At 51.7% G+C, this 12,064-nt stretch overlaps 5 protein-coding genes across 5 annotated transcripts; 3 read left to right on the plus strand and 2 right to left on the minus strand.

The window, feature by feature from the left end:
- Positions 1 to 213: 213 nt before the first annotated feature.
- Positions 214 to 1,598, minus strand: PV08_07657 (uncharacterized protein; the record flags this gene model as incomplete). The annotated part of the gene is made up of 3 exons (XM_016381986.1): positions 214 to 381; positions 445 to 738; positions 789 to 1,598. The coding sequence occupies 3 exons, from the start codon at positions 1,596 to 1,598 to the stop codon at positions 214 to 216; spliced, it is 1,272 nt and encodes a 423-aa protein (XP_016235088.1).
- Positions 1,599 to 2,388: 790 nt separating this feature from the next.
- Positions 2,389 to 6,169, plus strand: PV08_07658 (uncharacterized protein; the record flags this gene model as incomplete). Its single annotated transcript, XM_016381987.1, has 4 exons — positions 2,389 to 2,426; positions 2,485 to 2,644; positions 2,692 to 5,785; positions 5,841 to 6,169. The coding sequence occupies 4 exons, from the start codon at positions 2,389 to 2,391 to the stop codon at positions 6,167 to 6,169; spliced, it is 3,621 nt and encodes a 1,206-aa protein (XP_016235089.1).
- Positions 6,170 to 7,573: 1,404 nt separating this feature from the next.
- PV08_07659 (uncharacterized protein) lies at positions 7,574 to 9,045 on the plus strand (the record flags this gene model as incomplete). Its single annotated transcript, XM_016381988.1, has 2 exons — positions 7,574 to 7,613; positions 7,694 to 9,045. 2 exons carry the CDS (start codon positions 7,574 to 7,576, stop codon positions 9,043 to 9,045), a joined length of 1,392 nt encoding a protein of 463 aa, XP_016235090.1.
- A 28-nt stretch (positions 9,046 to 9,073) lies between these two features.
- On the minus strand, positions 9,074 to 9,598 carry PV08_07660 (uncharacterized protein; the record flags this gene model as incomplete). The annotated part of the gene is made up of 3 exons (XM_016381989.1): positions 9,074 to 9,340; positions 9,402 to 9,434; positions 9,557 to 9,598. 3 exons carry the CDS (start codon positions 9,596 to 9,598, stop codon positions 9,074 to 9,076), a joined length of 342 nt encoding a protein of 113 aa, XP_016235091.1.
- A 513-nt stretch (positions 9,599 to 10,111) lies between these two features.
- PV08_07661 (CTP synthase) lies at positions 10,112 to 12,055 on the plus strand (the record flags this gene model as incomplete). The annotated part of the gene is made up of 5 exons (XM_016381990.1): positions 10,112 to 10,210; positions 10,271 to 10,301; positions 10,362 to 10,458; positions 10,513 to 10,918; positions 10,982 to 12,055. The coding sequence occupies 5 exons, from the start codon at positions 10,112 to 10,114 to the stop codon at positions 12,053 to 12,055; spliced, it is 1,707 nt and encodes a 568-aa protein (XP_016235092.1).
- Positions 12,056 to 12,064: the final 9 nt, after the last annotated feature.

A 12,064-nucleotide genomic window follows, 5' to 3' on the forward strand; every position in this document is an offset into this window, starting at 1 on the left:
AGCCTATAAGGTCACCCACCAGTATGCCTCCTAAGAACAAGCCCGCTGCAAACACGATCTGACGGCGTCGCCGTGTATCCATTCCAAAGACTCGACAAATGTCCAACTTGGTAAAGAAAAGTCGATGCTTTCCCTGAGGAGCAGCAGCAATCACGCATGATTCTCTGTTTGACCACAAAACCGAAACACCAGTGACTTATAGATAGACGGTCTTCAAACATCAGCCAACTCCGCGACCTTCTTTGGCGTGTATCCTGGATCTTCAAACGGTTTGGCATACATGACCTTCCAGGCTTGGGCTGCATGCAGGTTGACATCGGGCATTTTTGTGGGAAAGGTCATCTCGTCACCCGCATCGTTGATGTACGTCACATTGTTTCCCTGGGAGAAAAAGACTGAGGTTAGTTTCGTATACATTACACACGTCCTGCCTCGGTGACTTACCACGCCTAATGTCAAGTCGATTGACGCGTCAATCATTCCTGGCTTATATTCTTTTAATGGTTTCCCCTTGATCGACCTTACAATGTTGTCACCAACGAACATTCCTTGATATGTGGCGGCTCTGCCCAGTCTCGGGCCAGGCAGGTCAATCACATCACCACAGGCGAAAATGTTAGGGGGGCAACCCTTGATCTGCAGGGTCTTCTCAACCAGGATATTTCCAGAAGGCGAGATTGCGGACGGGAAGGCCTTTTTGACGAGAGTTGACTCTGGGTGTTGCCCCGTGCTTCTGATCTGTGTCGCATATAAGTAGGCATCCAGAAAAGGGCAGAACGAGCACATACCAACATGTCGGCCTGGAGGACTTTCCCACTCTGTAGTCGGATTTCGGCGGGACCATCGCTATCCAGCCCGGCAACTACACGATCTCCTAGGACCAACTCAACACCTAAATCCTCCAGCCCCTTCTTCGCCACGTTGTGTAGTTCGTTTCCAAATTTATTCAGCAATTGCTGTCGCGAGTGTACCAAGGTGACTTTCTTGTTCTTGTACGTGGTCATGATGTCCCCGGCCACCTCGACTCCGGCGGCACCTGCACCGACGATGACGATGTGATCTGCGGCTTTTATACGTTGTTGCTGCTTCTCGAAGAAAGCTATGCAGTCAAACTTGTTGTCGGCGTCCATCTCGGCTGGATACCGTGCGTTCGAGCCAGTCGCTATGGCAAGGAATTCGAAAGGGATGATAGTCCCATCGGCCAGTGTCACTTGGCCATCTCCAATGTCGACAACTTCTCCTTGGCGGAAGGAGTACACTCCGGCGGGTTGCACCAAGGACTCGTCTGGGTAGGGAACGAATGCATTTTGCGTATGACCTTCGACGACAGTAACTCTGGGGAAATTCCAAGTAAAGTAGTAATGTGAATGCTTCTCGATTACTATGACTCGGTAGCCAGTAGGAAGCGAATCTGCCAGTTCTTTTGCCAGGAAGAAGCCAGCAAAAGAACCTCCCACGACCACAACATTCTTGGGGTTGGGAACTGCTTTGTACGTGAGACGATGAATCCGAGCCAAGACCAGAAATCCCACTCGTTCTAAGCCCAAAGATAATGCAAAACGCATTAATTTGCAGTAGAAAAGGAGCTTTTTCAACATTTTGTCCAACGGCAATCGAAGCTCATGAGGGCAGATACAGAAAGGGGGAAGTTGAGATCTTATCTGATAAAAATGGTCAAGCTTATTGTAGTCTCGGCGTCAAGACAACAGTACGTAACGACCGACTCTGATCTCCGTTGTCGGACGATTCATGGGTGTTCCACTAGCGAGGAGACATAGCGATGGGGCATTCCGGCCATGCGTGCAATGAAAGAAGCCTGCAGTGCGAGAACCAGGGGTGTTATGTCGGGACACTCGAGGCATTCGGGGCATGATTCGGATATGGAAATTGAATGCCCGGCCAGCTAACCAGCATCTGCTCTGCAACGTAAAACCTGCTCTTCAAGATGGCGCACGGCCGCGGGACAAAAACCTTGAGGCCGACTTGGCTGAAGCCCGAACAGCATAGATCCGACGGCCGAGTTTTCTCGGCGAAAAGAAATAGGCCCAAGGAAGGTTGGAACGGAGTGTTGCAGCGTGCTAGGAACCCAGGCCAGGCCAGGCCATGGGAAGCTTCGTATGGCGTATCCATGGGCGACGCCAAGCAGGACATGTAGTAGACTCGCTGTCGTCTTGAAGATTCGGATTGAATTAAGATAAGGAGTGGGTTGTTGGAATCGTAGCACTCTTGTTGTTGGAGACTGCTGCGCAGCCTCGTCGATGACTAAGCCACTTAGATGGATCAATCGCGGTCGCGTGGAGCGTCAGTTGCGCATCGCGTCTGTTCAGAAACAAATCAATCCCACCATGTCCTGACGCCTGCATTCGTTCCACACCCATACTGGTCAAGATGCATATCAAACAGATAACGATCCAGGGCTTCAAAAGGTAAGCTAGTCAGACACTGCTTCCCACTGCGATCTCGTCGTTAACCACACCCGCACAGCTACAAGAACCAAACCGTCGTCAACCCATTCTCTCCCAAGCTCAATGTTATCGTTGGTCGCAATGGATCTGGCAAGAGTAATTTCTTCGCTGCGATCCGCTTCGTCCTCAGCGATGCGTACTCACAGATGGGTCGCGAAGAGAGACAAGCCCTCATTCATGTCAGTCCCGCTCCCTCGCTTGTGCCCGCGATTTAACACAAGATTAGGAGGGCACTGGATCAGCAGTCATGTCTGCCTATGTAGAAATCGTGTTCGACAACTCCGACGGTCGATTCCCTACTGGAAATGATGAACTGATCCTTCGTCGTACGATCGGTTTGAAAAAGGACGAATACTCCCTGGATCGCAAAAACGCGACCAAGCAAGATGTCATGCAACTTCTTGAAAACGCCGGCTTCTCACGGGCGAACCCCTACTACATCGTTCCACAGGGCCGGATCACACGTTTGACGAACATGAAGGACTCTGAGCGTCTCGACGTTTTGAAGAGCGTCGCAGGCACACAACAGTTTGTCGCAAAAAAAGAGGAGTCGCAAAAGATCATGAGTGAGACTAACAACAAGCTCGTGGCAATTGATCAGACGTTTGACCAAATAAACGAACGCCTCGCTGAATTAGAAGAAGAGCAAGCTGAGTTGAGAGATTTTCAAGAGCAAGACCGCGAAAAGCGTGCGCTAGAATATACACTGTTCACTCGAGAGCAAGACGAAATCAACAAAGCACTAGCCGAGTTGGAGGATAGAAGAGCTGGGGGAATAGACGATGCCGATGAGAATCGTGAACGCTATGCTGAAGGTGAAGATGAGTTGGCCAGAATCACGCAACAAATCCAGAACCTCAACCAGCAAATCCACGCCGCTCGACTCGAAAAACGACAGTATGACGAGGAGAAGCGCGAGAAGGCAAAGGCACGAGCGCAGGTTGAACTCGAAGAGAGAAATCTCACCCACGGCCAGGCCGCAGCTCACCGCGCGAAACAAGCTCATGACAAGGAGCTACAGCAAGTCCAGGCACAAATACAACAAGTGGAGAAAGAACTGAACACCATCATCCCTCAGTTCGAAGCAGAAATGGCGAAAGAACAGTCAGTGAAGAGTCGCCTCGATGAAGCCACTGCGACGCAAGAGCACCTATACGCCAAGCAAGGCAGAAATGCTCGTTTCAAGACAAAGAAAGCTCGAGACGATTGGCTCCAGGCACAGATTAGTGAAGCTTTCGAAGCATTATCGCGCTTCAAAGCCACAAGAATGCAGACCCTAGAAGGCATAGAAGAAGACAAGAAAGCGATCGCTAGCCTTGAAAAGGAAATTGAAAGTCTACAGCAGCAAGTTGGTGGCCAAGACGACTCCCTCGACCAAGAAATCCAGCGCGCCCAGCAGCGGAGAGAAAATCTCATGGATGAACGAAAGCTTCTCTGGCGGCGGGAGGCACAGCTGGACTCCGAATATGGTGCAGCACAAGACGAGTTGAGGAAAGCCGAGCGGAATCTGTCACATATGATGGACGGGAACACCAGCCGCGGATTAGAAGCTGTACGCCGAATCAAACAACAGCACAACCTGGAAGGATGTTATGGTCCTCTTGCAGAGCTGATCGACGTGGCACAACATCATACCGCTGTGGAGGTGACGGCCGGCAATTCTCTTTTTCATTATGTTGTGGACAACGACGATACGGCAACCAAGGTCATGGAAATTCTCAACCGCGAGCGAGCTGGCCGTATCACCTTTATGCCTCTCAACCGATTGAAGCCTAAGACTGCGAATTTTCCAAATGCGCCGGACGCGAGGCCTCTCATGTCTCTTCTCCAATATGATAAAAAGTATGAGAAAGCAGTGCAGCAAGTTTTTGGCAAAGCGATCATTGCGCAGAACCTAAGCATCGCTGCTCAGTACGCCAGGACCCATGGGCTTACTGCGGTGACACCCGAAGGTGATAGATCTGATAAGAAGGGTGCATTGACCGGTGGTTACCACGATGTACGCACCTCTCGATTGAAGGCAACGAAGGCGGTGATGGCTGCTCGGGAAAAGTTCGAAGCTGTCAAGGCCGAAAGTGCTGAGAATAAGAAAAAGATCGAAAGGATGGATCAGACGGTCACAAAGGCCATGAGTGAGGTCCAGAAGCTTGAGCAGCGAAAGAATCAATCGCAAGGCAACCAGCGATTGTTGAAACAGGAGATCAGAAATAAGATGGACATGCTCCAGAGAAAGAAGGATGATCTCGAAGCCAAGCAAAAGCAAGAAATTGCCATCAGCGCCAACGTCAAGCGCTTGAGTGATTCTCAAAATGCATACCAAGCTGAGCTGAATTCTGACTTTAAGAAAGCATTGACACAGGCCGAGGAGGCGCAGCTTGAGAACCTCACAGCAACCATACAGAACCTCCGACGCGAATACAACAAGCTCTCGGCATCGAGAGCTGAAACCGAAGCCCGAAAGGCAAATTTGGAGGCACAGTTGAACTCGAGTCTGAGACCACAGCTGGTTGCTCTGGAAACTGATGAGTTTGAGACCGAGGGCGACGTATCGGCTCATCTGCGAGCTAAGAGGGCAGAATTAGCGCGCTTAAGCAAGGAACTTGAATCCGTTCAGGAGAGTTTAGATGAACTGGAAGACCAAATCGAGACTGCCTCTACTCAGGTTGCCCAGCTTGAAGCACAGGCTGCAGAGACCCGTCGGCAGCAGGAAGAACTCGCCAAGGCCATCGAGCGGCATCAGCGCCGGCTTGAGAAGTCTGTACAGAAGAAGGCCGCCCTTCAGGCTTCTAAACAGGAGACGATCGACAACATCCGCGAACTGGGAGCGATACCAGAAGATTTGCGAAAGAAGTATCGAAACACTGATTCCAACACCATCGTCAAGAGACTCCAAAAGGCCAAGGAGGCGCTCAAAAAGTACAGCTCTGTCAATAAGCATGCTTTCGAGCACTACAGGAAATCGGCCAAGCAACGCGAAGAGTTGGAGGGGAGAAGGAAAGATCTCGAAGCCGCTAAAGCATCTATCCAGAACCTCATCGAGATTCTTGATCAGAGAAAGGATGAAGCGATCGAGCGGACTTTCAAACAAGTTAGTAAGGCATTTGCCGAGGTCTTCCAAAAGCTCGTCCCAGCTGGTCGTGGACGATTGATCATCCAGCGCAAGACCGATAAGCGACAGGCAGAAGATGAAGAGTCAGAAGACGAACAGCCAGTCAACAAGCGTGGCGTTGAGAACTACACTGGTGTGGGGATCAGTGTCAGCTTCAACAGCAAACATGACGATCAGCAGCGTATTCAGCAACTCAGCGGTGGGCAAAAGAGTAAGTGGATTTTCACGAAACGACTTGAATTGCTCAAACTAAAATTGTGTTCAAGGTCTTTGCAGTTTGGCCCTCATCTTCGCGATCCAAGCTACCGATCCCGCACCCTTCTACATTTTTGATGAGATCGACGCCAACCTTGATGCTCAGTATCGTACAGCTGTCGCAGACCATCTCCTCTATCTCGCGAATAGAGCGGACGAGGAGCCTACCAATGGAGACGAGAGGCCTACCGGCGGCCAGTTCATTTGCACTACTTTCCGACCCGAGATGTTGCGAGTGGCTGACAAGTGCTTTGGTGTACGATTTGGAAACAACGTCAGTAGTATTCGCGAGGAGAGCATGGAGGACGCCTTGGATTTCGTGGAGAGTCAGACTCAGTGATTTTGTCATCACGAAGCTGGTGAAGGAGTCAACTGTTTCATCGTATGACGCGATGATCTTGGTAGTGTTGGCGCCTGGGAAAGTTGATGGAGGACAGTTGCGAGAATTAAGGCAGCTTTCATCGCTGCTTCAAGGGTGACTATCGCTTGTGGGTATAATGCGGTTGGGACAGACATATGGTTTTAGGATTTGTAACAACATGGTCAACGACGACGACGAGACCGCCGTGGGTTGATATTGCGAGCCGGGTTTTCATGACTGATGAGTTTTTGTTTCTGTCTGGCTCAGGAATATCATTCAGCGTTGCTCCTCACCTAAAGAAAGTTCGGAGATGTAGTAACTCTATCAGGGTAGAAGGGCTTTCTTGAGAGAAATATGGCTTGGTTTCGAGTATTTTTGAGGGATTATAAAAGAACCTTTCAACCATGAGTTGACCCTCTGTAGCGAAATCCTAAATGGTTGCAGACTCATGGTACGACTATGAGACGTATAAACTTAGTCGTGTGTGCCTTCAGGCATTTACTAGGCATATAAGAGATGGGAGTCGCTGGTTTGGGGCCTGTACTTTTGCTACTCAGAGCACAACATCTCTTACTTAACATAGGCACCGGGTCTGATATCCATGCCTTGTCTCCTGCTTATTCTCTACGCAATAAAGTCAAGATGCTACGCTCAGCTCTCAACCCCACCAGACGCAGGGTCTGCCACCATTTAAATCCAGGGCCTCATGTGAACGGCTTGCCACGAATCTCCCCGCTTCAAGGGAGGACAGTTGGCCGTTTCTCAAGTAAGACTACCTTTCCTCGACAGATGTATGGTTTGCATTCTCTCGTCGGAGAGACAGCTAACGAAGTCTAGCGTTTTTACCGCAGAGTATTAAGGCTCGTGAGCCTCACATGCACTTTTCCAATCAGGACGTGCTGGGCGTCAAATCAGATTTGTCATACATCAGAAATCACATAAGAGAGAAACAAAAGAAGAAGGAGGAGTTCCGACAGCTCATGAGGAGGGTGGGCCTCGAAGGCGCCGGATACATTGTATGCCCTCCGAAATACGCACGCACACTGCTGAATACCTGAATATCAGTAAGTTTCTGACTACTCACAGGCGTTCTTAATCCTGCTCCTGTCCAGATACTCGTAGATCTCGGTAGATTTCACCGCTTCATCGATGATATTTGGTCGAACTCGAGGCGCCCGGTGATGAGCCTGAGAGTCTCGGAGTCTTTATCTACTAAGCACTTGGAGTGGGGGAGGAGATTCATCGCTACTCATGTTACTTGTGGGTCAACTGTATTACATTCTATTTTACTCTAGTTGTCCTCATCTGTAAACCTCATTCCCAGAAAAGTTGAAAAATCCAGCTCAGGCGATATTCAGCCGATGTGCATACCAACAGCAAACAATGTCTAGAGCAGGACCAGACTCTGTACTTCGGCCCTTGGGTAGGTCCTATGAATCTATCCAAGAGGGCCATCGTGAAAAAATACGGAGTACTCCGTAGCATCATTCTAATGCAAGGCAGGCATTTTCGAAAAGTTCATGGTCACGCGAAGTCAGCTGGGCGTATACCATAAAGTCGGGGTTACTGCATTCTACTCATTCGACCGCAAGACAACAACACACAGCCTGAGATCCGTCTTATACTCGGCGCTCGCACTCGTCATCTCGCGACACGCCAACCTCTCAATCACACCCGTGGACCCTGACTCGTCCGAGCCATACTTCGCCCGCCTCCCGTACGTCGACCTGGATGAGGTGGTCACGTTCACCGAGATCGACGACGTCCTGGACGGCCAAGGGAGACACCACCCGGTTCTAGACGGCTTTCTGGAGCGAGAGCACAGTCGACCGTGGGACCTTGAGGTGCCGTTACCACTGTGGCGACTCCATGTTCTCCAGCAACCCGGCGACGAATCGAGGTTTGTATTAAGCTACATGTTCCACCATGCTGTGGGGGATACGAAGAGTGCGCTGGTCTTTCATCAAGCGCTGGAGAACTCCCTGAACAACCCGACAGAGACCGAGGGGCCGTCAAAGGTCGTTTCGCCGAACTTGCCACTCGTTCCACCATTGGACGCCTTTGTCGATACGACGAGAGTTGTGGACGGGAATGGCTCAGAGGAACCAGACGGATTGTGGACCGGGGCAAGACAGTTCCTGCCTGTTCGCACCAAATGTCGATCTCTGCGGTTCGGGGCGAACGACTCGGCAGAGTTCCTACGGATGTGCAAAGGTCACGGCGTGTCGCTCACAGCGGCGATACAAGCGATGCTAGTCATGGCTCTCTTTGAGAAGGTGCCCTCGGAATACACGGCGCTCAAGACCGACTGCCCCATCTCGCTACGTGAATGGCTTCCGCCACCGGTCAGTGCATTATCCATGGGCATATTCGTGGATACGTTCCTCGAGACACATCGACGGTCAGACTTCTTGGTGGATGGTGCAAAGGGCCCGTTTGCATGGGTGCACGATGCGCAGCGAACAAAGAGGAGGATTGACCGTGCTGTACGGGAGCGGAGGGGCGATGGGCTGCTGGAGAAACTGGTATATATCAAAGATGTCAGGGCATTGACAATGGACAAGATGGGCCAGCCTCGGGTGACGAGCCTCGAGTTATCGAATGTTGGAAAACTGCCATCTCTGAAGGAGGACAGACGTGCAATGATCCAAGGCTTGGTGTTCAGCCAGTCTGCTGGAGCTGTCAGTGGAGCGATCAAAGTCAGCTGCGTCACGGGGAGGGACGGGAGGGTCGTGTTGGGCTTTACATGGCAAGAGGGCGTTGTGGAAGACGTGTTCATGGACGGTCTAGTGGAGGAGTTCCAGGCAATCCTGGACCAGGATCTACAATGTTTTCAGAAGACGCCGATGAATTAGTACATATGTACGGAAGGACGTTCTGGTTCTATTTTGCTGGCGGTATAGGCTTCACAAAGACCGCCTTGACGTCCTTCATCCACCCGCTGTTGACCAGGTCTTGGATGATCTGTTGGTCGTTGTGCTTCTCAAAGGCCGCTTTGGACGTGTACCGCTCGAAGAAGTGGATGATGCTTGGGTCGTCTGGATCGCGGCCCAAGCAGTAGGAGAGGGTCCCTTCTTCCTCGTGCGCTCGCTTTGTCGTCTCCCTGTAGATGGCTTCGACTTTGTCTGTATGTTCAGGGTCTGTGTATACCTGAGAGAAGATCAGGGGGCGTTGGGCCAGTAATGTTCACCTCGTAGACTCCGGGGCATACCTTTCCAAACACTGCGAATTCGCCTTCTGGGATCTAGAGTCGGGTCAACTTGTGGCCACGGGGCTACAGTTCTGGTGTGGCGAGATTGCCGATTTTGTCCTCGATGGATGATGATGATGATGATGATGTTCGTGTCTGAGATAGACTTGACTTACTTCCCAGTTGGTTTCTCTCCAGTCTTTTTCCGCTTCAGTCATGGTTTCTACCTGTGCTGGGGAGATGGATCGGATTCGATAGACCCAAGGCTCTAACTAGTGTGCTAGTGATAGAGCGGCTTGGGCAGGCAACTTTACCGGACGAGGTGTTCAATGTAGCAAGGATTGCGATGCTCCAACCGCTTACTGCTGCTCGTAGGTACCTAAGGGAGAGTAAGGCTGTCTCCGTACAATCGTCGTACTCGTACTCCGTATCGGCGAGTTTAATTGCCATCAATCAACAAGAGTCATGGACGCGTCTCGCGTTTCGCGTCGCCTTGTTGCATCACCAGCGGGGGCGCCACAGGCAGAACAGGCAGAACAGGCACCCGGCGGGCCAATGAACGCCGCCCCGCATTCACCGTTTGCGCCTCGAAAAATTAATTTTCGAGTATTTCTGCAACACACCGCGATCCCGCCCATTTTTCCCTTCTTTCCCGCCTGGCGACCGCCAGCGACGGCATCCTACATTTTACTTTTCCCTCTGTCCTTCTGTGAGAACACGAGCCCGCCATCATGAAGTACGTCCTTGTCAGTGGTGGTGTCATTTCCGGCATCGGAAAGGGCATCATTGCCAGTTCGACGGGCTTGTTGCTTAAGACTATGGGTCTGAAGGTAATACAATGTTCGCGGTCTTTGTCTCTGTTACGCCTCTTTAACATGTACCAAAAACAGGTGACAAGCATTAAGATCGACCCGTATCTGAGTAGGACACCAATGCCAATCTCAAAATACTCGGTCAAAATCATCTAACATGTCGCACCAGACGTCGATGCTGGCACGATGGCCCCGACCGAGCACGGTGAATGCTTTGTGCTCGACGATGGAGGAGAGGTTGATTTGGATCTTGGCAACTATGAGCGGTAATGCACTCGTTCCACCATCCATTCTTCAAGCGACTCATGGGTATACACCAGCTACCTCAACATCACCCTCACGCGAGAAAGCAGCATCACGACGGGCAAGATCTACCAGCATGTCATCGAGCGAGAACGACGTGGCGACTACCTAGGCAAGACTGTGCAGGTCGTCCCTCACATTACAAACGGAATCCAGGACTGGATTGAGCGCGTTGCAAGGCAACCTGTGGATGACACGCATGAAGAGCCAGACGTCTGCATAATTGAACTGGGTGGCACGGTGGGTGATATCGAAAGCGCGCCTTTCATCGAGGCCATGCGTCAATTACGGAGAAGAGCCGGTCGAGACAATTTCATTCAGATCCACGTCTCGCTGGTCCCCGTAGTTGAGGGTGAACAAAAGACCAAACCAACACAACAAGCAATTCGAGAGGTGCAGTCACGGGGCTTGTCGCCGGATCTGGTAGGTCATCTCGTGTGAATCTTTCCGCGACCCGCCGCTGATACAGACTTAACCAAAAAACAGATTGCATGCCGATGCTTGGAGCCTCTTATCGAGGCCACCACCAACAAGATCGCCATGTTCTGCCAGGTAGAGCCAAGCCAGGTGATTGGTGTGCACAACGTTGATTCCACCTACCACGTTCCCATGCTCCTGGAGCAACAGGGGCTCGTCTTACAGCTTCGCGAAATGTTCCGCCTTGATAACTTGGCACTTGCCCCGGCGCTGGTCGCAAAAGGAGACAAGATTTGGCACGATTGGAAAACCCTGACGTCCTCGCAGAGTCGACGAATGCACCTGGACGAAGTCAACATTGCCTTGGTTGGCAAGTACACCAATCTTCACGACTCGTACCTGTCGGTGATCAAGTCTCTTGAGCACTCTGCAATGGCCTGCAACCGAAAGCTGAACCTAATCTGGATCGACGCCAGCAACCTCGAGAAGGCCACAATGGAATCCTCTGCCGAGTCATACCACAAGGCATGGCACGACCTGTGCACGGCCGATGGTGTGTTGGTGCCCGGAGGATTCGGCCGTCGAGGAACAGAAGGCATGATCGCAGCTGCGAACTGGGCCCGCACAAAGCCCAAACCGTACCTTGGAATCTGCCTCGGGATGCAGCTGGCCGTCATCGAGTACGCGCGGAATGTATGCGGGCTGGAACATGCCGGCTCCGTCGAGCTGGACGAACGGCCTCAGGATCCCGTGGTCATCTTCATGCCCGAGATCGACAAGGCCACCATGGGCGGGAACATGCGCCTCGGTGTCCGCGCGACCAATTTCCAAGAGAACACCGAATGGTCCAAACTGCGAAAGCTGTACGGCAACCAACCGTCGATCCACGAACGGCACCGGCACAGGTACGAGGTGAACCCGACGTACATTGAGCGTTTGTCCGGCCTGAACTTTATCGGCAAGGACGAGACGGGCGAGCGCATGGAAGTCATCGAGTTGAAGGACCACCCTTTCTTCGTCGGAGTCCAGTTCCACCCGGAGTACTTGAGTAGGGTGCTCAAGCCCAGCCCGCCGTACCTGGGCTTCGTTGCCGCAAGTGCAGGCGTTCTCGACCAGGTGATCGCCAACGCCCAGTCCAAGTAAAATGGGTTA

The sequence above is a fragment of the Exophiala spinifera genome, assembly GCF_000836115.1.
Source record: "Exophiala spinifera strain CBS 89968 unplaced genomic scaffold supercont1.5, whole genome shotgun sequence".
NCBI classification, from domain to species: Eukaryota; Fungi; Ascomycota; class Eurotiomycetes; order Chaetothyriales; family Herpotrichiellaceae; genus Exophiala; species Exophiala spinifera.